This window comes from Watersipora subatra, chromosome 10 (genome assembly GCF_963576615.1).
Source record: "Watersipora subatra chromosome 10, tzWatSuba1.1, whole genome shotgun sequence".
Lineage (NCBI taxonomy): Eukaryota > Metazoa > Bryozoa > Gymnolaemata > Cheilostomatida > Watersiporidae > Watersipora > Watersipora subatra.
In genome coordinates, this window is record NC_088717.1 from 40,018,123 (window position 1) to 40,043,152 (window position 25,030).

Genomic DNA, 25,030 nt, shown 5'->3' on the forward strand with positions numbered 1-25,030 from the left:
CAACCAATTTTAAAAACCGTCAACCAATTTTAAAAACCGTCGACATAAAATAAATGGACAAGCTAAAGAAACTATATTATTCGCCGTCTGGCTATCAGCGTGGTAAGACAGCTGCTAGGAAGCTGCATGAAAAAATCCCCGAGTTGAAACGAAGTCAGATTCAAAACTGGCTTGACCGTCAACCCATCTACCAGATTTACAAGGCAAAGCCAAAGCGTATAAAATTTCCCCACTACAGCCAAGACCAACCAAACCATACTCACCAAATTGATCTTCTGAGCCTTCCCACTGACAAGGGGTACAAGTACGCGCTGACAGTGGTGGACATCGCTTCTAGGTACAAAGAGGCGGAGCCACTCAAAAAGAAAACAGCGGCTGATACGGTTGAGGCTATTAAATGTATATATAATAGGTCACCACTGGAATATCCAAAAGAAATAATGTCTGACAAGGGGCGTGAGTTTATGGGAACTTTCACAGAGCTGATGAACGAGAAAGGCATAAAAATATCTAGAAGCCTTAATAAGAAAAAGGTAGCGTTTGTAGAGCGTTTTAATAGAACGTTGTCAGAAAGATTGTTCGCTCACCAGTACGCTGAGGAAATTAAAACTGACAAGACCAACCGAGAGTGGGTAAAGAGGTTGCCGGGTGTAGTGGCTGCGATAAATGATGAAGAAACTAGTATGATAAATATGAAACCGATGGATGCTATAAAACTTGACAGTGTAACACAACCCGAGTATGACGAGGTCACTGAAGACTTGCCGATAGACTCATTGGTGCGGTATTTGTACAAACCCGGAGAAGAGCACAATGACACGCGGTACAGAGCCACTGATGCCATTTGGTCAGTAGATGTATACACCATAGATGAGATTCGTTCAGCTGAGAATCAACCATCCGTGTACACGCTCCAAGGCATTGATGACCGAACGTTTACTGCAGAGCAGCTGCAAGTTGTACCACCCGATACGGAGGAATTAGATATACAATAAATGACGGAAAAAATATATCCCAAACTGCCGACAGCGCCTCCGGATGGAGGTTTTGAGCGGTACAACAGAGTGCGCGACATTCGCAATGAGCTGCAGGTTCTGAGAGACAATCGGAATGGTTATTACAAGAAATACAGCAAGGCGGTAAGTGGTCTACAGAATGCTCAAATAACTCTATCGTCACTGGCCGCCGTGGAATCGACAGCTGGTATCGCTACATCCCTTACTATAGTAGGGCTGCCCATTGGTGTGGTACTAACGGGTCTAGGTGTTGCGTCAGGTCTGATGGCTGCGGTACTGACACCCATAGCGAAGCACTGCGCCAAGAAAAAGGTCAAGCATGCCAAGAAGCACGCCATTCTGTGCACTGGCATATCTGTGCTAAACAAAAAGATCTCACGCGTGCTGGATGATAACTTTATTAATGACGCGGAGTTTGAGGACATTGTGAATGAATACAATGCCGTACGTCGGGAGCTCGAGTCTTTTGACGTTGACAAAATAAGAGCGGAGGCTAAAGAAGAGCTAACTCAGCAGCTGCTTCAGCGTATGCCTGGCACAAAAGAAGCTGCACAGTAAACCTCGCAAAATTTTATACTCGAGAGTATAAAATTTGTATTTAAATACGTTTGCGGGCAGTCCGGCGTCCTGTAGTTTCTTCAGAACAACGCTAGCCGTTGCAATTTCTGCGGACAACATGCCAAGACTCTTGACCTTCATTTCGACGGGTCTGTCCTTGAAACCCAGTTCCTTAACCGCTTTTCTAGTGACTACTAACCCTGTAGCTAACAAAGCGCCTTGGTACAGCGCGTTACCAATATCCTTGAGAGTGTTGTTCATCTGCGCCATTTATTATACTAGAATATTCTCGCTTTTACAGCGGGCGTTGGTGTAGGCTTTGGTGTGGGAGTTGGTGTAGGCTTTGGTGTGGGAGTTGGTGTAGACGTTAGTGCTAGTGGCTTTGTGTACCATTGCCAACCTATCAACAGTAGAGCTATACCGAGACCGACGGTTATCCACGCGTGTTCAGTTTCTTTGGGATGTTCAGTTTCTTCGGGATGTTCAGTTTGCTGGGTTATCGCGGAGAGCTCATCGTTAATGTCACTCAGAGGTTCTAGAGGAGTCTGCATCGGCGTCATCCTCTTGGGGTTCTTCTTGACTGTTGTCATTTATTTCTAGAGAATTTCCTACCCACTTGTAGTCGATGTGGTTGGCAGTAGTGAGCAGTACTGAGAAAGGGGCCAAATACATTCCGTAGTCGTAGTAGAATGGCGGGAAATATTCTTTGAGGAATGCCTCGACAAAGACGTCTTTGTTTAGTTCAGCTTCCAGTTCCACCTCATCTACAGACACGACTCTAGACACAGATTTTGTCCAGAGTTTGGCGAACACCTTGGATACGTTACCGGCAACGTTGTCAATGATGCTCTGCTCGTGTTTGAGATATAACTTTTTAACTTCATTCTCTGACATTTTGGCAAGGTCTTCTTCCGTCTTGACGCGTGCCTTTACCAGCCTTTTTCGATAGTTGGCATCATGTACTGATGTCTCTTCAGCCTGCTCCGGTAGTGAAATTGTTGGTTCCATTTTATTATACAACCGTTTCCATGTCAGGTAGCACTTGATGATTACAAAGCTTCCCAGAGAAAAGAAGAGTGAACCCGTCGCGTAGAATATTTGTTCAATCATTTGCTAAGGATCAAATACTGTCCAACGTCAGTGTTGACAAACAGCATAAAAGTATTTACTAGTCCAGCCTTTATTTCAGCGTGGCGCTCTGACGGGATAATGTCATTCTCGCTGGTAAGAGTCTCAAAAGACTTTTTACAATTGTTTTTGGTTACCAAGACCCAATGAATATTTTCTCTAAAATCTTTGGGAGCCGAAACGTAGCGCTGCGTTATGAACCAAGTGGTTAGGTTGGCATGGCGCCCGCTAAAAGCGAGCCAGCTGAGTGATGTACGGTGTTTTTCGAGGTCTTTTTCCGCGCTGCAGTCGTCAATGATGATTAGCGACTTTTTACCCGACAGTTGGCCGCCTTTGGAGTGTCGCTTGATCAGGCTTTCTAGGTTGTCAACCAAGTTACCGTTGCACAAAACTGTGCACCTATTCAGCCAAGGACGATTGTAAGTCTTGTTGTCATGGAATGTGGGACAGATGATAAAAATGTGATCAAAAGCATGAAGGTAATACCTTTCAATTACATTTAGCGCGTGATAAGTCTTACCCGAGTTTGTTCGTCCGCAAATGATTGCGTTGTGTGGATGCTTTGGAAGTAAATTGTCCATTTATTATACAAAATTATTTAAACCTCTGATTGTCCATTTATTTTTCGATATTACTCAGTTGGTTATTTACAAAAGATACGCGTTTGTCAGTCACTAGAAATACAAACGCTTTGCCATCGTCTTGCGTTACATCTTTTGATAGCTTAAGCTTGACATAGTCTTTGATCTGTCGACCCGTCCCACTCGATCTTTCATCATTCAAAGTCCTCATATCTATAATTAAACAAAACTTGTCCGTGTAAAATTTTTCTTGGTTGATGAACGCTTCTCCATCACCAAAGTACTTGACCACGTTCTCATACGAGTAGGGACCTAAGTAATTTGATGTAAATTGCTGGTTTGTTGCGCCGTCTATATCTAGTCCGACATCTTTTAGCATCGGATTCCAAAATGTAGTGTCAACAGAGTTATCCTTCTTGAAAAACACCACGATCGCTCGAAGACTTTCATAGCTCACGTTTATGTTTATTTCAAACTCGGACTCTTCTTTTTGTATATCCTTGGTCGTGTGAGATTTGTAATCGTTGATAATGTGACTATGATTAGAATATTTTTGTTTAATACCTTCAGCCAAACTGGGTTCTAAAATGTAGTCATATTCTAAGCAGAGGTTGGTCAGCGTATACTTACCCGCGGCGAATTTGATATGAAACTCTACATTGTTTTGGATCGCCTGCGGAGTAAAGGCGGCGTAAGTCAAAAATGATCCTAGGTAAAAAGAATATCTCTCACCGTGAATCTTTGCGAGAATGTCTTCAGCCGCGCCGTTTATTGAATGTCGTTTCTTTTTAGTCGCTGTAGACTGAATACCTTTATGCGTAAGATCGTAAGTATACTTTTGCTTCGAATGCCAAAACTCTCTATATATCGCTAGATGAGCGTAGTTGGATATGTCGGATATAGTTTGACCATTTATGGTCATCTTAAACTTTTCTACAATCGCCGATGTAAGGTGATCGGGAATGTCCGCTTCAGTTCCATCGCTGGCTAGTTTGAAAATGTAGGTTAGATTAAGCGATTTGGGGTAAAGAACTGTATTGGGCGTTAGCTGGGGCATTTTAATTACTAGCTCATCGCTAGGACTCGCTGTAGATGGATTGTGCACGACTCGCGCGCGCATCTTGTGCTCTTTTAGACCCTGCCTGTCTCTCGCGGACAGGTTATGGTTTAATTCTCCTGTATACATTTATTATAATAAATAAATATGGATTTGGAAGGTAAAGACTTTAACCCCGATGTCGATGAAATCCCGGGAGAACCATCATTTATTGAGCCCACATTTACTGCCGAGCAGCGCATTCATGAACAAAATGATGCGATATCCAAGGCGAATAATTGGCTCGCTCAAGCTGACTTGCCCAGCATTGATGAAATAATTTTAAAAAAGGGGAAAGGTAGGGTTGTAGATAAACGATTGTTTTCGGCTATTGTTGAAGTCGTAAAACCCCGAGATGTTGATGGAATAAATGCGGCTATAAATATTTATGACGAATACTCGCGGCGCGGAGGTACTTATGATACGTATTATTATTATTATTATTATGATACTTATTGACTTATGTACGTAACCCTGAGCTTTTTGTCAAGAATCCAAAGATCCCAACCGTGGAATATCAAGGACTTTTTGGCTTGAACAAAGATGAATACACGAAAAGAGTAGAAAAAGCCAATGCTAGAACCATCGCTCCGGTGGATGAAGAAGTGGATGCGGATCAAGGCAATTTGACTGACTTCAAGTCATGCCTATCTAAACAGGGAGATACGGTGAAAGACCGAGCAAAAAATTTCATAGATCGGCTCAAAAGTAACAGAAAAACATCAGAGTTTAATTATCGCAAAGAACTTGAAATGAGTGATATAGAGGGAAGGTTACCGGAACGAGAGTTAGTAGCTATTGATCAGAGATTTCAAACTATAGAAGGACAAATATCAGTGGCTGTGTCAAAAGCTGCGAACCTGACAGAGCAGATACAACAACTCGATGCTAAAGAGGACAAATCTCCTAATGAACTCGCAAAGTTGCAACAACTAAAAGAAGAGTTGGATGCGCAAAACGGTTTAATCAGTGATCTAAAAGGAGACCTTTCGGATAATACAGCAAAGATGCGAAAGCAGGGCAACCTAATTTTAGGCATTGGTGGTGGGTTAGCCGCTGGAGGAATTTTAACGGCCATATTCGAAGCGGTAGCGAATGCATTGGGATCTAATGCGGTAAAAGATCTTATTCCTAAATCTACCGATCCGAAGGATATTATCGAAAGCGGCATTGGCAAAATTATCAAGAAAAATCTGGAAGACTTGGCCGCGTACTTTCATGACAGATATCTAAGCACTTCCGGCGCAGTACAAGCATTTTGGCACATGATGGAAAATGCTGTAGATTATCTCGAAAGCAACTTGTGGATAATCATCGCCGCGGTATTAACTTTGTTAGCGTATGAAATAAATAAGCACAGATAAATCTTTTATGGCGTCATAAAAGATTGTTACGAGGAATTGTTACGAGGAATTGTTGAGGTTTGCGAAGATTGCAAAGATTGTTACGAGAAATTTTTACAAAGATTGTTGAGGTTTGCGAAGATTGCAAAGATTGTTACCTTATTGGATTAGCGCGGAAGCTCCTACACCCGCAGCCGTGGCAGCGCCTACAAAAACTCGCTCATATTTTTTTTGTTCAGAGCTAGGGGTGTAATCTAAAGAAGGCGCTTTTAAATCAGGGTGAGGTAGTGTAGGCTTTTCACCGTAGAGCTTTTCATAAGTATCAAAGGCCGAATTTACCGAGTATATTTCATCGGTAGCCTCCTGCTTTCGAGCATTTTGCTCGTTTAGCCAATCTTGGTTTTTGGCTCGTTTGATGTTGTAATCCGCTTGTTCAACGTTTAGCTTTTCTAACGCCGCATTATGTCTCTTGGCTTCTTCCTGAGCTCCATTTTTATCAATCTTTGAAAAAAGATAATTTCCACCGGCGAACGCTAAAGAGTTTACGACGGCTCCCACTACCATAATCGCGATACTAGCCATTTATTATATCTCATAAAATACTATAAGCTCTTTTATATTAGGACTGAATATGAGACAGGTCACAATTCCCTCTACCCGAAGATTGATCGCGTGAAGTTTATTAGTTAACAACCCGGAATACATTCCTACAACCTCGTCGTCATTTAAAAATTGTATATCCAATTCCACTCCGGGTGTGTACGGTCGGTAGAGAATAATATCCTTAATAGTTCCACCTCGAGGAATAACTGGCATAAACAAGGATTTACCATCATAAAGCCTCGCCCGATCTAGCTTGACTTGATGCACATTTACAGATTTTGATTTACTGCCATACATTTATTCTACGATAACTCGAGCTCCGCAATAAATTTTCCGGGATAAGCGTTACCTCGTTCATCCGAGATTGACACGTTTAAGCTGTTGAGCTCGCCAATGAGCATGGATTTGTAATTATTAGTAGGATGGTGTTGTATTATTTCTCCCACATCAGTTCTGCCTATGGGAATAATTGAAAGGAGATTTGATCGTTTACCGTTCCATAAATTTTTAGACGTGTCTATTCCATCGATGTATAAATACAAACACAATGGGGTCAGATATAAATATTCATTCTCTATCAGTTTGGCTAGTCCACCCGTAATCGTCGCGTCAGTACTAACCTTTAAAGTGTTTTGATGAACTTTAAATGAGCCTGGTAATTTGGAAAGGAGCTGCTCGTACGTGTAATACCCCGGCTGAATAGTAGTCGTTCTACCGTTGTATGTGTAACTGGTCACCTCGGTCAAATTGTAAAAAGATAAATATAACGTAATTGTCTTAAGGCTAATACCGGTTGCCTTCACGGATCGATCGAGCTCAATGCGACCGGTTTTGTTTATTGTCAAAGAGGTCATTTATTAATAAATGACTGGACAACTATCTAGCGGTTATCCCATAGATTTTTACAACTTAACTGTCGTCGTAGCGATAGACGAACATAACAAAATATCGTATAGCTTTGTCAAAAAGTTTGTCGATATCTCACCAGCACCGGTAGTGGTTAAAAGCTTTGATGATGTCAATCGATGGTATGATGACCCCATGTTATATTATTTTCAGCAATATAAGTTTGCCTTATACTGCGCGACTGCTTTGTGCGGTGTGAGTAAAGATCAGCTGACACGAGGTCTACCTCTTACAAAAGCTATTTTAAACTTTCACGTTATGTACCAAACTAAAAAGATGTTGGCGCAAATGGAGATTAGAAATCCCGGAGATCGAGATTTTGATCCGTGCAACAATCCTTACAACAAAACCGAGTACTGCAAATTGCTCAATGAGTTTAGAGTAACAGCTAAAAATATTCCTGAGATTGATCAACCAGCCAGAGGTCTCGGATTTATCATACAAGACGGTGGTAGTAAAGTAGGTTCTCTACAAAAACAGTTGGCTGATCTAGGCAGGCATCACAAACCGTATCCAAAATATCCATCAAGCAGTAAAGATAAGACGGATATGGATGTACAACGGAGTGGTGCCAATGGTTGGGGTACTTATTACCAGTTTCCGGAGTGGAATTCGAGTGCGGGTACTAAAATGGTTTCGGTAACTCAAGACCCATTTGACTACAAAAGGGTAGTGCCCGATCATAGTAAGTCATTCACATCCCCCGGAATAGTTAGACTTAATGATAGTATTAGAGCTTACGTCTACTGTTTACTGGGAGCTCAGGTGCAAGCTAGACAAGCGGGTTCCTCCCTCGAGTCTCAACAAGAATTTTTAGTTCTGGTCAATGACTTGATCATGAAAAAGCAATCTCTCCAAGATTCTATATCAAACTTTGAGGACGCCCTCACTAAAACTCGCGGGCAAACAAATTATGTTATAGCCAAAGGTCTGTACATGATACCGTCAGACTTGAACTTGAACGCTTTAGGACAAAGCGTAAAAGGATTTAACGATAAAATTAAAATAGCCCAAGCGTTTGATAGCGTAGGAATAAAACCTCCACCACCGAAACCAAAACCCACACCGCTAAAGCCTTCACCAAAACCCAAACCCGCGCAACAGCCAAAACCTGCGCAACCTGCACCAAAACCTGTGCCACTACAACAGCCACCAAAACCCAAACCTGCACCGACACTAAAATCAACTCCTTCTGTAAAGCCATCTATATTTCCTACAGAATTATTTTCACCAAAACCTGCCCCTTCTGTAAAGCCATCAACAGAATTGTCACCGCCCGAGGGCAACGTTCACGAAGGAAATAAATTGTTAATTGGCGGCACTATAGTCATCGCGGGTATAGCTTATTCCATGATGTAATTTTATACGGTCGTATAAAATTATGACAATGCGGCTTGTAGAGCCGCCTTTTTCATCGTTTTGTACCCGGGTATACCTTGTGCCTTGGCCAGCTTTTTGAGTTCGGGTAAGTTAACGCACAGTTCTGGTGGCATTCTATTCTCATACCTAGGTATGGGTCTACCTCGAACTGTATATCTTTCCGTCGACTCTTTATATTCGTCATACACAGGGGGTCGGACGAGATCAAACAACTCCATCGCATTGATCCATCTTTGACTCAACTCATCTAAACTTTCTTTTGGTTTCCTATTCAAGAAGTGCGGCATTGTTAATGTCATTTATTCTATAATGTCCGTGTGCCAAGCTATTTATTGAATCTAGGTAATAGCGTTTGTCGTCAAAGGCCGACAGAGTCTTTTTGCTAAAAGTCCAATTTTTTATCTCGTGTAGTTTGGACTGGAGTGTCGTCATGGTGGCATTCGGAGCCGAATCTCCACTATCCAGGCATTGTTTGTAGGTATCAAACTTTAGGTTTTTGGTTATACACTTTTTTACTCCTTTGCATTTTGTCAGTCCCCAACCCTCACCCTCTACGCAGTATGACTTGGCTCGCAAAGCCACAAATTCCGCTATCGGTTTGCCACCACCTTCATCCTTGGGCAGACCTATCACTTTCTTGTTTTTCTCACTGTAGCACGGATGATCTTTAGGGTAGTTGCTCGTATCATACTTTTCGAGCGGCATTTCCTTATAAAAATCTTCTGTCTCGATTAATGACACTAAGCTGTCCGTGTCAGTGTACATCATTCTAGCATCGGGGTATCGCCGTCGTATGTCATCGTAAAAGAATTTGTACATGAGCAGTTTGGACAGATCTAAAATGGCCTGACCGACGTAAATAGGTTTGTTTAAGGCCACTGTAGATTTGCTCATGAGAATGGCCGCCAAGTTGTCATTAAACTCTTTCTTACACTTGAATCGCGGCTTATTTATGAGCTTTTGTTTGCGATTCATTTTAGTAGTCAACTCTACATCTATCCGTTTGCGAACATTCTCCATCGATTTCCCGAATACCGCATTGTTCATGAGCTTGAAAAAATCTTTCTCAAAATCAGTCTTAGCTTGCTTTTGAAGATCGGTGTTTAGTCGAATGTATGGCTCCATCCATGCACTTTCTTTAAACTTGAGAACACGGTGTACTTTAGTCAAATGCAGACCCTTTTTCAAATAATACTTTAAGATACTGTGATGTACGACGTACTTGCGCTTATCTCGAAGGTTTGGCACCAGCTTAGGAACTTTTGCATAGCACGGCTCTCCAAGCTTGCCAAGCTCTCCCACATCGCGCATATACTCTGACCACTGATCAGGTTTCATTGATTCGGGTGCCAGCGGATAATCATTGTGTTCGTCGTGGAGCTTGTTTAGGTATTCTAGATCTACCTCCGCCATGTAGCCCTCATCATCATTAATGTCTGGCAGCCCTTTCGATTTCACCCATTTGAAACCACCAGTCGGTAGCTTTTGCGACATGGCCCACCCGTACAGGTTATTCTCATCCAAGTACATCAGGTAGGTAGCTGGTTTCTTTTTATCATACCCCTCCACATAAGGATTGTTGGCCTTGGCGTATCGCAAGCCTCCGCATGTAGACACACCACCTCTTATACCACTCTCTACAAAATTGTACATGTCTACATCACTGATGAGCTCCAGTTCTTGTTTTGTTATTTTAAGCAATGCATCCCATGACAATGAGGGTGCTGAGATGTAGTGACACGGATCGAGACCATATACATCCATGGCTGTCGATCTATGGCTCTCAAAAACATCAGTCAAAAGCAAGACATCCGTCTTAAGATAGAGATCGTGATAATCACCCAAAGTCTCACACCCCAGCTCCTTCCACACTTTTTGAGCATGCAGGTAGTCACCTGGCTGCAAGCCCGCATGATTGTTTAGCGATGAGCTAAAGTGTATAATCTTTGGAAGTTGCTTTTCTTCAAATCGCTCATGAGAATCCATATACTCATACGGATACACGCCCTTTCTCGCCAACAAGCCATAGTGTTCCGGAAACTCCTGTTTCAAGTGTGGGAGATCGTCTAGTCCTTCCACCAGTTCAGCCAGTGAACTGTTGAGGTGTTGCATGCTGTCGATAAACTTAAAGCGATCTATTCTCATTGACATGTACTTTTCATCCGTGTTCGCTATAACATCGATGCCCTTGTACCCCTCGTAAGCCTTGACAATTAAATGAGAGTCATACCCCTTGAGGTTGTGAAATATCACGTTAATCTTTTTTGTCTGTCTGTGCTTGAGATTGCAGCTATTGTGCGCGGGGCCTCTGTACGACCCAGAGACATGATCATGATCTCTAACTAGCCAATCTTCTTCCGTAGCCTCACGCCCACACATGTAGCACTCTGTCACAGTTTTAAATTCTCGCTCTTGCTCCGGAGTGATTATTATTTTCGCGATTGGAATGCTATCTATCAACTCTTCTATTCTATCCAGCTCTGCAAAGAATCTCTCCATGCAATCCTCACCCCTGTAAGTCTCAAACCTCAATGACTTTCCTAAGCTGTTCACCAGGTTTACGCCGTAGCCACACGCTGTATGGACTTTGCTATTTTTGTCTATAATAGACTCAAAGTTCGCGTAGACGGTGTAAGGCGCCTTTTCCATATTTTTAATGTTCTTAAACTTCATGACCGAGCCAGGTTCAGGCATCTTGACGATGCAAGTACCATCGTGAGCGGCTAGGCACCCTTTGATGTGGTCCTTAAATGTTCTCTCACACGTTGAGTGGTGGAGACATCGTAGGCAGGTATAGTTGCTACGACCTCCTGTGTTATCAGTTTGCTTCCTCATTAACGCTGACATACTCTTGATCCACATGTAATGATCTTTGTAGAGAAGCAGGTTAACCTCGGGGAGACCTTCCGCCTTCTCAGTATACAACCGGTTATCCGTGTGGACAATCTCCACTCCGCCGTCTTTCCACTCAAACACATTAATCACGAGTTTGTTTTTGTTAGCAAACCTTTGTATCTGATCTACCGTCACCGGATACTTTAACATTTTGGTATTCAAGCTGTTTTGATATGGCGTGTAATTTGATAACCTGTCTACGTGATCAGATGATGGGTATAGGCATGAGAGTATCGCCCACAACAAGCACTTGTTATCATCCAAAGCCTCTGGATCTATTTCTTTTATTTTTTTAACTAACGCTGATTTCTCGGTTTTGGTAGTAAAAGGAATGTCCATAGATTTTGCAATCCGTTTTATCACTGCCATTGTTTTGGCACCTCCATTGTTGACGTTTATGATGGCATTTTTGTTCGCTAAAGCTTTAGGGGTTGGTTTGTACGTTCCACCTCTTAGAGGTTTCCACCGATAAATTTCCAAATAAAATCTAGATACTCGCTCCAAAATCCACCCCGAACCGTTGTTCGTAAATTCATCAATTTTTCTGATTATATTCGCTAGCTGTCTGTTTAATTCTTCATCCAGATTGGTTGATGCTAGGATTGGTACGGCGCCTTCTCTAGGGGTACCCCAGAATCGAGTGATTATAGTACCACGCTCTAGATGGGAGAATGCAACTTCAGCACTTACGCGAAGTTTTTTAGTTCGGTTAAACGCATCATTAATCCTACCTATAATGACGGGTTTGGCGTGATTCCATACAAAGTCTATGTTGGCTGATTGATAACTGGATACATCTATAGTAGATTTGTTGGTGACCTCATCTACAAAAGTGGTTCTTATCTCCACCCGTGGCGCTCTGTCAACACCTCTCAATGCGTCCACCAAGTCCGCTTTTTTCATACGCGGCCCAACTGTTATATCTCTGGCTCGAGCTAAAGATTTTAGATCTTTCATACTCAAGTCATCCACTGTAAGACGTTTCTTGCCATCGACAATATCCTTTAACTCGGCTTTTCTCAGCTTCGCTGTATTCCCAAACCCCATCCGCTTCGCCTCCTCCCTCATCTGACTGGAGGTAGAGTCTCCATACAGGTTTCTCACATTGCGGAGGGCATCATCCGGGTGTGGCTTTTTGTAAGTACCGTCTATCACTATTGGTATACCCTTACTAGTTTTACCGATTACCATGGATCGATCGCCCGCATGATACGCTAGCTCCGCTTTGCTCATTTTGCTGTATCCTTTAATACCGCTTTGCTTGGCATCTTGCCGAAGCCAACTCTTATTCCCTTTTCCGTATAGATTTTTCACATTCTCCATTTATTATAAACTTCATGCTTTAAGCCTACATCAAATGACCTAATGTTCAGTCAAGCGTATAATAAATAGACAATCAGAGGTTTAAAGAATTTTGTATAATAAATAGTTGCAAAAAAAGCAAGCGTGACCAGCACCGAAAGGTCCTGCAGTCACGTGTCACCTAGGTGACAGCCGTGCCTGTTTCTAACTCTCTCCATTTTATTTTTGAATTTTTAATATCCATTTTTTTAAAATCAGCATGAGTTTGTGTATCTGATTTTGAGTTCTCATGGTTTAAAGAATTTTGTATAATAAAGGTACAAATGGCAAGCGTGACCAGCACTTAGGTCCTGCAGTCGCGTGCTCTTTGGCAGCCGTACCTTCTCTCCGTACAAATTTCTCACATTCTCCATTTTTCAAAATCCTTGGGATTTTGAAAACTTTTAAAAAACTTTTAAAATACTATCTAAAATTCTAGATTTTTTCATCTTTAGACAAAAATTGCCAGGGCGAAAATTCTGGTCCAGAATAGTTAATTCACATACTACTAACCGCATTTCGGAGTCTTTGTTATTTCGACGTATGTAATAAGCACATCGGCTGCCAAATTTGAACCCAAGCAACAGTTTTCTTGAATTCATAGGGTGAAATAAAAGTCGTATAATGAGGTGAAAACCCCACCATGCTCAACTTTGTAAGGTGAAAAAATCGTATAGCAGGGTAATTGTATCCTGAGGGTGCACTGTAGTGACTTTGAAAACAGACCTGTTCAAGATAGACGTCTACCTAAGTAGTTATCCAATTTTGTGCTGCAATGGTTGTGCAGGTCAGTTAACCCTGAGATCAATTAGATTTTATGCTGTATGGTTTTACAACAGTTGATTTTGAGATCAAGAGGGGATGCGGAATGCATTTGATATGTGTTAATTATAGCATTGATTTGGGATTGTACAGTTTGTTCCTTTGTTGTAGACAGCGTATGGCAATGCAATGCTTACATTACGTTACGCTTGATGCAATGACTTTGTGCAGACTATGTACATGTGCTAAGTAAAAGTTGTGTTTTGGTGTTGAATAAAAGTACTAGCGACTTGTTGCTTACCAAGTGTTTGATAAACTTGCTACAACAATGTTATTGTTTTCTTTTTACGAACTTTTTTATAAATAGAAATAGTGGCATATATCTTTTAACGCCATTGGTGGGATATCTATGATTACACTAGCCCAAACATTTAACAAAATGTTAAGACTAGTTTTAAAAAAAAATTGCAATTAGCTTATTCAATGAAAATACAAAAACTTGTTTTGTATCAGCATTTTTGTTCAAAACGGTTCAAAAAGTCACGATTGTCAAGATTTGTCAACTACCTAGTCTCTGATTGTTAAAATTTTAGAGTTATTTCACCTCGAGAAAAAATAATTTTATGGTTTCGATCATCGAAATTCACAGTAGCCTGCGAGAGAAGTTTGCTCTTTGCTTGAGATGAAAATACACTTACCTATTATTGTGATTTCTCATTTACTTATGGCAAAGATGATTTTCTTATCTTTGTTTCTTTACAATTATGATAATAATTCAATGTGATTATAATGCAGACTCAATAGGCTAAACAGTGATTTACACTGATCTATGTTTGTTCAGATTTTATTTGAGTATGAAGAATGAAGGCTTTTTCTGTCATAGGTGTCTAAGATATATCCATATTTTACTAACTTCTGCAGCTTGTCGCAAGAATATTAAACATCATTACAGAAAACTTATGGAGAAATGACCTATTCCAAACCATAGAAATCAACCGATCCTGATGCCATATTACCCTTAAAGTCACTTGAAATATTTAACCAAATCACCCTTGTCACAGATCCTGATGGCACGCACAACTTGTAGTTTGAGACAATGAAGAGTGATCAACACCACAAAGATCTTTGTGATATATTCTCAGCTGTAGCTGTAGGTTAATGCTGCCATGTGCCACATCATAGACTATATTTTGCATTTTCACGCGCACAATGACTCTTTTTTTTACATGACTATTTACTTCATCAAAGAATAGTAGATATTACATAGACAGTCAGCGGCTTGAACTTCAATGACAGCTTTATTAATGAGTGGTGTAGGGAACTTCCTGCTATTAATTTTGTGTATGATTGGAAGTGCAAGGGCATCCAAGTACCTGCGTGTGACTGTGTATACTTATACGCCTGTAATTCAAATTATTTCTTCATGTAAGTTTTAGAATTAGTAGAAAGCAATATTCAGTTGCCAATCGTATAACAGTGAACCTGATCTCGTCATTCTAAATAGGATAGAGAAGTTTATTACATAGTAGAGAATGTTTATTTACATAGTATCAATCAGAATCAAGTCACTGTCAAAAAACAAATAGTTTATGCTTATTTTTGAAAGATACATATATATGATAAAGATCAGCTTTACACACTTGTATAAATATACCAAAAAGCAAATTTATTAAAATGTATCAAGCCAAACTCAAATGTATGTATTTATTTTCATACTGCAATTAGAACAGAAGTATACATTAGTTAGAGAGTTACTACTGAGAGTCCAAATACATGAGCCAGCGATAGTATAATTATTCATCAACCAGGGTATGCTAGTGACTCAAGAATCCATTGCTTCAAAGGGGTTGAAAAAGTTGGTACCTCCATGATGTCACATATTAGGCGGTAAGGAATTTCAGTCTTGACACAGAGATAAGCAACTTGCCACTTTTCACAAGCAGCCAAGGAAGGAAGTGAAAAAGAAAGTAGTGACTGTCTAAATGACTTGTGAGAATGTAGAGTAGACAAACTGGCATGATTTAAAATTGTGGAAAAGAATAAACAGAAAGATAGTTGGGTGATTAAAGTCAGATTAATCTCAGCAGCTTCTTTCGAACAATAACCATCTGGTTAGGATATTTGGTACGAGCTTTAATACAACATAACATTTGTGGTACCTTGTGGAAAACATATTGTAAAATATGACTATTGATTACCACAATAAAGATTGTTCATATATATATATAAAATTCTGTGTGTAAAAGAATAATGTAATCAAATTAATGTGGATATAACAGTTAATAGAAGCCAATGAAATAAAGTAGAGATATGTGTGAAAAATGTACTAATACAAGATTTCCGATCTGGGCATCAATGAAGTGGGTGCCTTGTTAGTGTTGGCATTGTTCACTATACTAATTCAAACGACATAACCAGAGTTGATATTTTGAATTAATGCTGCCCGGAATTATCGCCTTTTCGTCTGAAGCTGTCGCCTTTCGACCCAAAAGTGTCGTCTCAGTGACTGTCGCCTAACCGTCCACCAACCATCCGAAACACGTCAAATGCGTATTGCCGCGCCTCGCAAAAAGTACCTCCGAACACCCTGAAGCTACCTAGCTTTTGGTTGGTTTACTTTTTTTCTAATTGTTTTGACTAAACGACATTACATTAATATTAGTTTATTGCAATATTTTACGTAATTATGCTTAAAATTATTTTATTTATAGCGTTTGCTGCTATAACGTACTTTGTGCTTTGTCGGCCGCTTGATGTAGGCAGCTGAAACGCTGAAGAATTTGCTTTGTGCATACACACTTGATGTAACTACAGAGTGAACATTTTTTAATTCATTATAGCAACTACATTATTTTGTGCTGTTGGCTACAAGATAAAAGTATACACTCATCCAGGCTTGGCAATGCTTATTAGATCATGAATACATGGCCTATCGGCTATACCTGACTTAGTGTGGCTTCGTCAGTAAGGTTTAGTGAAGGCCACGGCCAACAAAGCTGATTTGTTCTATGTTGTGACACTAGATACTTACCTGGCGTACAAGTATTGCAAACTAAGTCATTGTCTGCTATTTTGCATTGCTCTGTGTTTAGCAGCGCTTATGACCAAACACCAATCATTACTGTAGTGCTAAGTATGAATGGGAAGGGAGAATGGCTGGATAAAAAGAATAAAATTTCAAAAGCATGTAAGCATATAAAGAAGAGAAAGCCATATCAAAGAGTGAAAGAGCGGGATAATGAAAAAATGATTGAATGTGTAGGCGTGCATGTAAAGCAATATAAAGCTGAATCTGCAAGAGATGTCTTTGGTTTCCAAAGCAGTAATGCTGTAATAAATTTAATGCTCACCTCTACGAGGCCCTCTTACACACAATCAGCATATTATATGTAGAATTAATTTACTATATAGGTTATGCTATATTAATTTGCTAATCTATGTATATACATGTACTGTAATTTATCTCCAATTTTGTCATTGTTCGGTGTCAGTTCAGCTATAAGTGATTAAAATCTAGCAATGAAAAAATTGTATCGTCGTAGATTTGATCTCAGAACCTCCTGTGCACAAGATGACATGCTAATCCATTAAGCTACACATGATGCAATGGATTTATTGGGCGATATGAGTCATTAGCTTAGTTAAAATACACATAGCGACTTTGCATTATGTGCAACATCACTAAAGATTGCTCTCACGGTGTCTTAAATTAGCCAAAGGCAGCTACATTACCTGCCACTGTTTATTAACTGTTTTTTAATACCCGTACAACGCCGGACAACGCTGGCTGGCTCACTATATATATATATATATATTTACAACAACAAATACATATATTTATCATGGTAATAGTTCAGGGTTAGAAATGGGTGGTAAATGATGTTGATGATGATGAATCAAAGTTGGTTTGCCAAGAATTAAGGATAACCAATCATTTGTGAACTCCCAGTCTACAGATGCCGAATAATGCTTAAAGGTTGATTTGCAACAAAATCCACATTACAGTTATTTGGTATCAAAAGATTCACTATGTCTTACTCTGTTGTATTGGAGGTGCCATATATGTAGAAATGTGATTACAAGCTCTTACAAGCTCAAAAACGAAAAGCCGCTATAGATTGGAATCTCTTTATTTCTCTGACGTAGCCATGAAAGTTGGTTATCGTCTTGTCACGTGATGTTCTCCCGTGAATTGAAAGGGCAATAAAAAGCTCAATATAAAACTTATCGTAGCTTTAGTTTATGACAAACACTTCGGGTTTCACCGAAGACCCCGTATCAAATATAGATGCTTGCTACTTTACAGTTTTGTTTCGGTTTGGTCTAATCGGCAAGTCATAATCTGATCATGTGACCCAATAATTCGCAAATAATTTTTGTAGCACTTTTCGATTATCACAAATGACCAACAGACTCGTGATGATTATCAGACAATGATATGTACTCCTTCAAGCTAAGGCTAAAAAAATTAAACAAATTTGTACGGTAAGGTATAAAGATATCACTGCTAAAAGTGACAGCATTACAATGACGATAAAACAGACGCGTAAGAACAATAGACATGGTTTTATTGAATGCGTAAAGTATATTTGTGAAATATTTCGACGAATAAGGTTGCATGAAGGTGTAAACAGAAACCATCTCCCACAGCTACGTCACATTTGAGCCATTTTGGAAAGAGAATCCAAACTACGGCGGTCTCGTATGGCTGCGATTAACTGTTTTTCGCATTTTTTTAACTGTGGCAGCGATTCGTTTTGGAGCTTTTAAGAGCTTGTAATCACATTCCCACATATTTTGCACCTACAACACAACAGAGTAAGACATGGTGAATCCTTTCATATCAAATAACTGTAATGTGAATTTTGTTGCAAGTCAACCTTTAACACATGCGTCATTCATGACTGTTTCTAGGATTATCAGTCCTAAGATGCTGCTAACCATAAAAACTCTTGTTTACCGTTCTTCTGTTGAAACTGGTCTTTTGTCTTTGGAATCATTTCATTAATTTATCATTTTTTAAATTTGTTATATTTTTGTGTTTTAATCTTTTTACTTACCTTTAAGCATCTGATCTTGTGATACAATTTTGAATACTATTACATATTTCATTGCTGTTGTCAGTTTTCAAAGGGTTGTCATTTGCAGCTGCCATGATGTGGCATAGTATGCAAGTTATAAATGTGGTTTGTTAGAGTAGGTCAGGCAGCAAACATAAATATCGTAAAACCTCTATTTGAATGCCTTGGGGCTCTATTTTTCAACCCTTCTCCTATAGTTGCGGTCAAATGAAGGTGGCGTTCAAAGAGAGGCTGTTGTTGTACTTTTTAAATAGCTAATCAGATTTTTTAAGAGATAAATTTAACCCTTTTGCGGATGAAGCAATGTCGTCTATATTTTGCACTCTCCTTCGAACAGAGCGACATTAAACCTTTTAGATACAAAAATATGCTAACTTACCCCCCCCCCCAACTAGTCATAGCTCTCTAAATAAATTCATTGGAAGCCAAGAAATATCTTTACCAGTTGATATCTAATGCTCACAATTAACCTAGGATGATATTATAGCTTGTGCTCTGCTTTGCAATTTGCTGGAGCTTTCAATTTTTTATTTCATTCTAAATTTGAAGGCAGAATTTTATTTTATAATTATATTTAACATTGTTGCATAAAAGGCTAAATAAAGCTCATTGTACTCATTAATATGTTTGATACAGTTTGCAGCCAAAACTGGCTTTTTACGTGCAATGGAAGAGTTATGGGTGTCGGAGTCCTTGTAAGCCGATCTAAGATAACTGCAAGGAAGCTATCAAATAACATGCTATAAATCTACAAATTTATAAGTCATATAATAATAATCTATCAACTGGTACCAGTATACATGTATATTCAACAACAGTGACATAAACAAACCATATTTATAATTTATGCAGAAACAAAATTTAACATTTTTAAACAAAGATGTTTGCGTTTGATGGAACGAACATAAGTTTTAACAAAATTATTAAAAAGCTTTGGAATTGAAAACAAGCTTCGATACAAACAGAAACAATGAAATAATTAATTGTTATTGATGAACCTAATCATTATTAGTGTGGTTTTGTGGACACTTCTACTGTTCACTTGCTATTATTGTTTCATAAAGATCAAAGAATTTCAAAGTGGCGGCCAAATGGAGGCAGTGTTCAATTAGAGTGTGGCGTTCTATTTTTCAAACCTTCTATAGTGGCGGTTAAATAAAGGTGGCGCTCAATTAGAGGTTTGGCGGTATATAAAGTTATTATTTAGCATTTCAGTTATGTTATGACATATAATTAGTGCATTAGAGTATAGTTGGGTTTAAAATATTGAAGTATATTTAACATCACATGGAGAACTTATATCTCATGAAGATATAACTTAATAAAATATTAAGTGTAATCAAGAATTTCTGGTTCAATCCAATTACATAATTGGAATGTGTGGAACTTGAATAATTGGAACTTTGAATTTGAAGCTGAAATATGCTAGCATAGTAGGCTGGGCTATCTCTTGACCAGTTGTTTTAGAGATCCCTTGGACTGAAGCGATTAATTTGTCCTTACCAGCATGATCGATTGTTTTAAAGCTTACGCTAAACTCAGATAATTATCCCATTGTATACAAATAATAGGTGACAGCCATGAAGATTACCTTGACCTGTCTGTGGATGTTGTCTGCGCTGACATTCAGTCATGCTGAGATATTCACTGCCATGGCAACGATGAAGAAGGCTCTTGATATCGAGCAACAGTTCGCTGTAGAACTTAAGTCATATGTGCCACTCATAAAGGACAAGGTTAGGAGTGAAAAGGTGGCAAGGTGAGATACACCGATCGTTCAATGGCTGGTGGTGCAAGCGACAATGTGTCGCTAAAACATAAAATCTCTTGTCACGTCTCTTGCGATTCCTTGATTCAAAATCTCCTGCGAATATACATTGAAACAGTAATCAGACAATAACGCAACATGCATACACCACTCAACTCCAGATGCGCTTCATGCGCGTCATGCAAACAGTGATGCACTGTGTAAATGCTTTATGTTCATATATTTGCCATATAATTTATATACACCTACTTTGTAGCGTACATACACTTGACCTATGATGTACATACACCTACTAATCTTCAGCATTGTTTAGCCAACGCCGGTGCTTCCTTAAACTCAATTTTCTTCTCCTAATTTGTGATCTTCATTTTTTGCCCTTATAGACTGTATCATCTGATTATATAATAAAAAGAATAATCCTTCTCTTAGTACCTTGCATCTGTCAACTTCAAAATATATCGCTTTACCCGAGTGGATTTTACTAGAGCAAAAATCTAGGAGCTAACTGAAAGAGAAAAGCTTGGAACTTCCATATTGACTAGTGATTGCAGCACTCATTGACAACTTATTATCTGTTCCTCAGTCGTGGGGTGAACCATTAGTGTTTGTCTGAACGTTGTCTGTGAGGATTATTATAACCTGAATCCTAGCTAGCTAATCCACTCAGAATTGGTTGCTAAGCAACGATATATTTATTCAAATATGACATTACCTACTTATAACAGTGATTCTCCTGTAAATCAATCTTTCAAAAAGATCATAGTGAGATACTGCCTTCCAATTTCGAGCCTTATTTTACACTAAGCAAATCTAGTTGAACTATATTGTACGACTATTGTGAAATTACTTGTTACATTGTATAACGTTATAATGCATTTCTATGTTTCAGTATGGGTGCACAGACTACCTGCATGAGGGTTCTGTTTTAGTGTTGGTGCACAGGCTAACTACAGGAGAGCTATGTTCTAGTGTGGGTGCACAGGCTCACTACATGAGAGCTATGTTCTAGTGTGGGTGCACAGGCTCACTACGGGAGGGCAATCTTTTTGTGCGAGTGCACAGGCTAACTGCAGAAGGGCTATGTTTTAGTATGGGAGCACAGGCTAACTACAGTAGAGCTATGTTTTAGTATAGGTGCACAGGCTAACTGCAGCAGGGCTATGTTTTAGTATGGGAGCACAGGCTAACTACAGGAGGGCTATGTTTTAGTATAGGTGCACAGGCTAACTGCAGCAGGGCTATGTTTTAGTATGGAGCACAGGCTAACTACAGGAGGGCTGCATATATTTCAGACTGGCTGAAGAATATGGTAGAGTCGCTAATCTCTCATTGCTGCAGCCCGAGGCTTACCTCGCTAATCCAGTAAACGCCTACATGCTTTGTAAGAGATTCACAGCTGATTTGAAGGAGGTTAGAGAACTTCTTGACTCACCGCATCTACAACAAGGTCTCAGTCTATCTTTATTTTTGAGTTTCCACGTTTTTTTACTAATGGTTATTCTACTGTCGAATGTTTCTTCTGCGTGATCTGATAGGTTTGGTTGGTGGCCGTTAGTTATGCCATCGAGCCATAGTTGAGTTTAGTACAATATGCACTTTTAACTACCGTATTTATTAGAGTATGTCACACTTTTTTTTACAAAAAATGTCGCCAAAAAGTTTAGGCGTGACTTAGACAAGAATATTTTTTCTGAGGTATGTCCTCGCTATTGTTTTTACAAGCTATCGCGCGTGGCACATGTATCTAATTAAGACGCGCCTTTGGTGCGCCTATGGTATTATATAATGCAAGATTAAAACCTGCCAATGACGAATGTTTCAATGCAAATTTGCTTGATGCTATGGCTTCTAAATGAAAGAGGTCATGTTATGACCCTGCTTTCAAACTGAGGATTGTAGAGTTTGCGGAAAGATATGGAAACGGCGCCAAGCACAAATATGCCATGTTATGTGATTGCAATAAATACGTGATGTCAGGAATTGTTTTCTACTGTTTTTCATGTCGAATAAGGCGGCTCTGACCTATACATGCATGCGTCTGATACATGAATATATATGGAGGTGTGATTGTTTCTAGAACGTACACCCTGCTTCTGTTACTTCATCAACCGGGCCTCAGCACTTCGTTAAAAACAATGACCAAGAGAGCTGACTGTATCTGTTACTTCTCATAGATTCTATTGAAGTTCAGCTAAATTATTGGAAGCATGATGGGTTAGTTTAGGCTACTAGTTTAGGCAAATACTGAGAAAATATTTTAACAGAACAAAACAGTGGAAGGATACAAAGTGATAGAATGAAATACTGTACTAGGACCTGTTTATGTTACCGATGGTCGTTATCACATGGAGTCTTTGTACTCGGTGCTATCTAAGTTGAGCCTGTTATATGCAAATATTACAAGGACTTGAATGATTGATGGTTTATTGACGCCGGCATGCCAGTACCTGCCATAGCATCTAACACCATTGAGATTCCATAGAGAGTCTATTTCCTATGTTCATTCATGGTAGTCTGATAGGGGATTATTGCAAAGAGACTCCTCGGCTAACGCAAATTAATGTATGTTATGGGCATCAACAAGTTCACTATGTTAGAATACATACCTCATAGTGCTGCTACTCATCTGAATGTATCGTACAGATACACCATAGCTTAGATTATCAGCTACACTGCATGATATATCTCCTTTATGTTTATTTATCATACTTTATACAAAGTTACAGTAATCCTGTGGCTTTTTAATCCTGCAATTAGCCAATTATGTATCATCTGTCCAAGGAAATGTTTCATAACTCTTTTCTATTCTTAAAAATAAACTTACACAAAATTTCAGTAAGTTTTATCAAAAAGTATCGATATTTTTCTATCATTTGCGATTGTTTTTCATGTTTGAGGTGATCTGACTGCCAGGATGTTTCAAAATTAAAATCAACAAAACTTAATAGCGGCTAAAACACTCAGATCAAATGAAAGTGTGATTATGAAGTCTAGAGTTGCAAAGAGACTGACAGAATAGCGACGTGTAACGCTGCAACTTGAACACAATAACCGATACCAACTATCATAACAATAACAACTAGTGACACCATTTTGTATGTATTTTTCTTCTGAGCATTTTAACTGCAATCAAATTTTATCAGTTTTAATCTTAAAACATCCTGGCAGTCGCCTCACCATAAAAGAACAATCGCAAAGGAAAATATCAATGCTTTTTGATTAAATTTACTAAAATGTTGTGCAAGTTTATCTTAAGCTGACATCAATGATATAAACCCCCCCCCCCCTCCCTACCCCCCCCTGCTCCACCCCCCCCCCTCCCCAAGATATGTTATGGCTATCATATGGGCCGGGTTTAATGATCGAGCTCTGTTGGGATGAACCCGAACATGACACCAGAACAAAGAAATATGCTGAATAAAGCTCTTTGTAAATTTACAAATATTATGATTGATGGTGGTTATTTTGCTGATCTGTTGGTTTCATTTTGGTGTCACATAAATATATTTGCCCAAAATTGTCACAGTTATGATCAGTCAGTTGCCATTCACAAGCATTCATGATGTTAATAATCGCCATTGTGCAATGGCCCAAATTTGATTTTAGATTTTGATTATGAAAACTAAACTACAGAGTTTTGCTTGCTGTCCCATTTATTGGCCAGGTCAAACAATGTGACAACAATGAAAAACTTGGTCATTTTATGGTAGGGTTAGCAAAATATTAATCAGAAACTAGGGAACAAAGGCCGTTATTCGGGTGACTTTGGGTAAATTATATTTAATTTTAAGCATATACTAAAACCCCTGCCAATCTCAAAATTGGTAAAAATAAGTAGGTTTAATTTGAAATGTTTATTTTCCATGGATCCATTTTTCTAGTTAAATATTACCCTTAAACCGGAGAAATTCAATGTTTGCTGATTCATAGTTTGATATCCGTGATCGACGCATATCTGCAAAAAAAACCTTGACGCAAAATCCTAACAAGGCAACACAACCGCCCTGCGAAAATTTTGTTAGCCCCGAAACCCTGGCTAGCACAAACCCAACATAACTCGATCATCAAACCCCGCCCACATGATGGCCGTTACCAATCCTGTGGGGGTTTATATCATTGCTGACATGAAAGCAGTTAATAATATGGATGTAGTTACCATAATAACAGGCTTAGTACTTGTAGTAACTTTCCTAAAAGTGCTGTTTGCATCAACCAAAGTAGTCATAAGTCACAGCATTGCAGACCGCTTCCTATAACACCAAAATCTTTCCAATAACATCCAAATGTTGGGTCTCCTCTCAATGATATCAACAGCTCGTATCGACACCTACATTTGTGAAGAAAATTGACGCGGGTAGTAGTGCCATTAGCCAATCATTTTATCGTAATCATTATCAATTAGTAGAAATGATTATTTACCGGTATATGAAATCACTTTTTTCAAAAATATCTGTGCTGGTGGCTGAAAAAAACATGTTCAAGGCTGTTTTCAGTGATTTTTCATCATTTCAACCACCTTCAACGACACCGAACATCTCTCTCAGGACAAACTAAACTTGGGCACGAAGGTCA

The 25,030-nt window shown here is 39.2% G+C and overlaps 2 protein-coding genes across 2 annotated transcripts in view; one reads left to right on the plus strand and one right to left on the minus strand.

Moving 5' to 3' along the window:
* Nucleotides 1-8,878: 8,878 nt before the first annotated feature.
* Nucleotides 8,879-12,829, minus strand: LOC137407069 (uncharacterized). The gene has a single exon (XM_068093675.1). It carries the CDS (start codon nt 12,827-12,829, stop codon nt 8,879-8,881), a length of 3,951 nt encoding a protein of 1,316 aa, XP_067949776.1.
* A 3,311-nt stretch (nt 12,830-16,140) lies between these two features.
* The window catches only part of LOC137405645 (prolyl 4-hydroxylase subunit alpha-1-like), a 30,751-nt gene continuing 21,861 nt past the window's right edge, over nt 16,141-25,030 (plus strand). Inside the window, exons 1-3 of the mRNA XM_068091971.1 lie at nt 16,141-16,216; nt 20,262-20,449; nt 21,751-21,905. Coding sequence (XP_067948072.1) covers nt 20,271-20,449; nt 21,751-21,905 — 334 coding nt within the window. The 5' untranslated portion in view covers nt 16,141-16,216; nt 20,262-20,270. The remainder of the gene's footprint in view (nt 16,217-20,261; nt 20,450-21,750; nt 21,906-25,030) is intronic.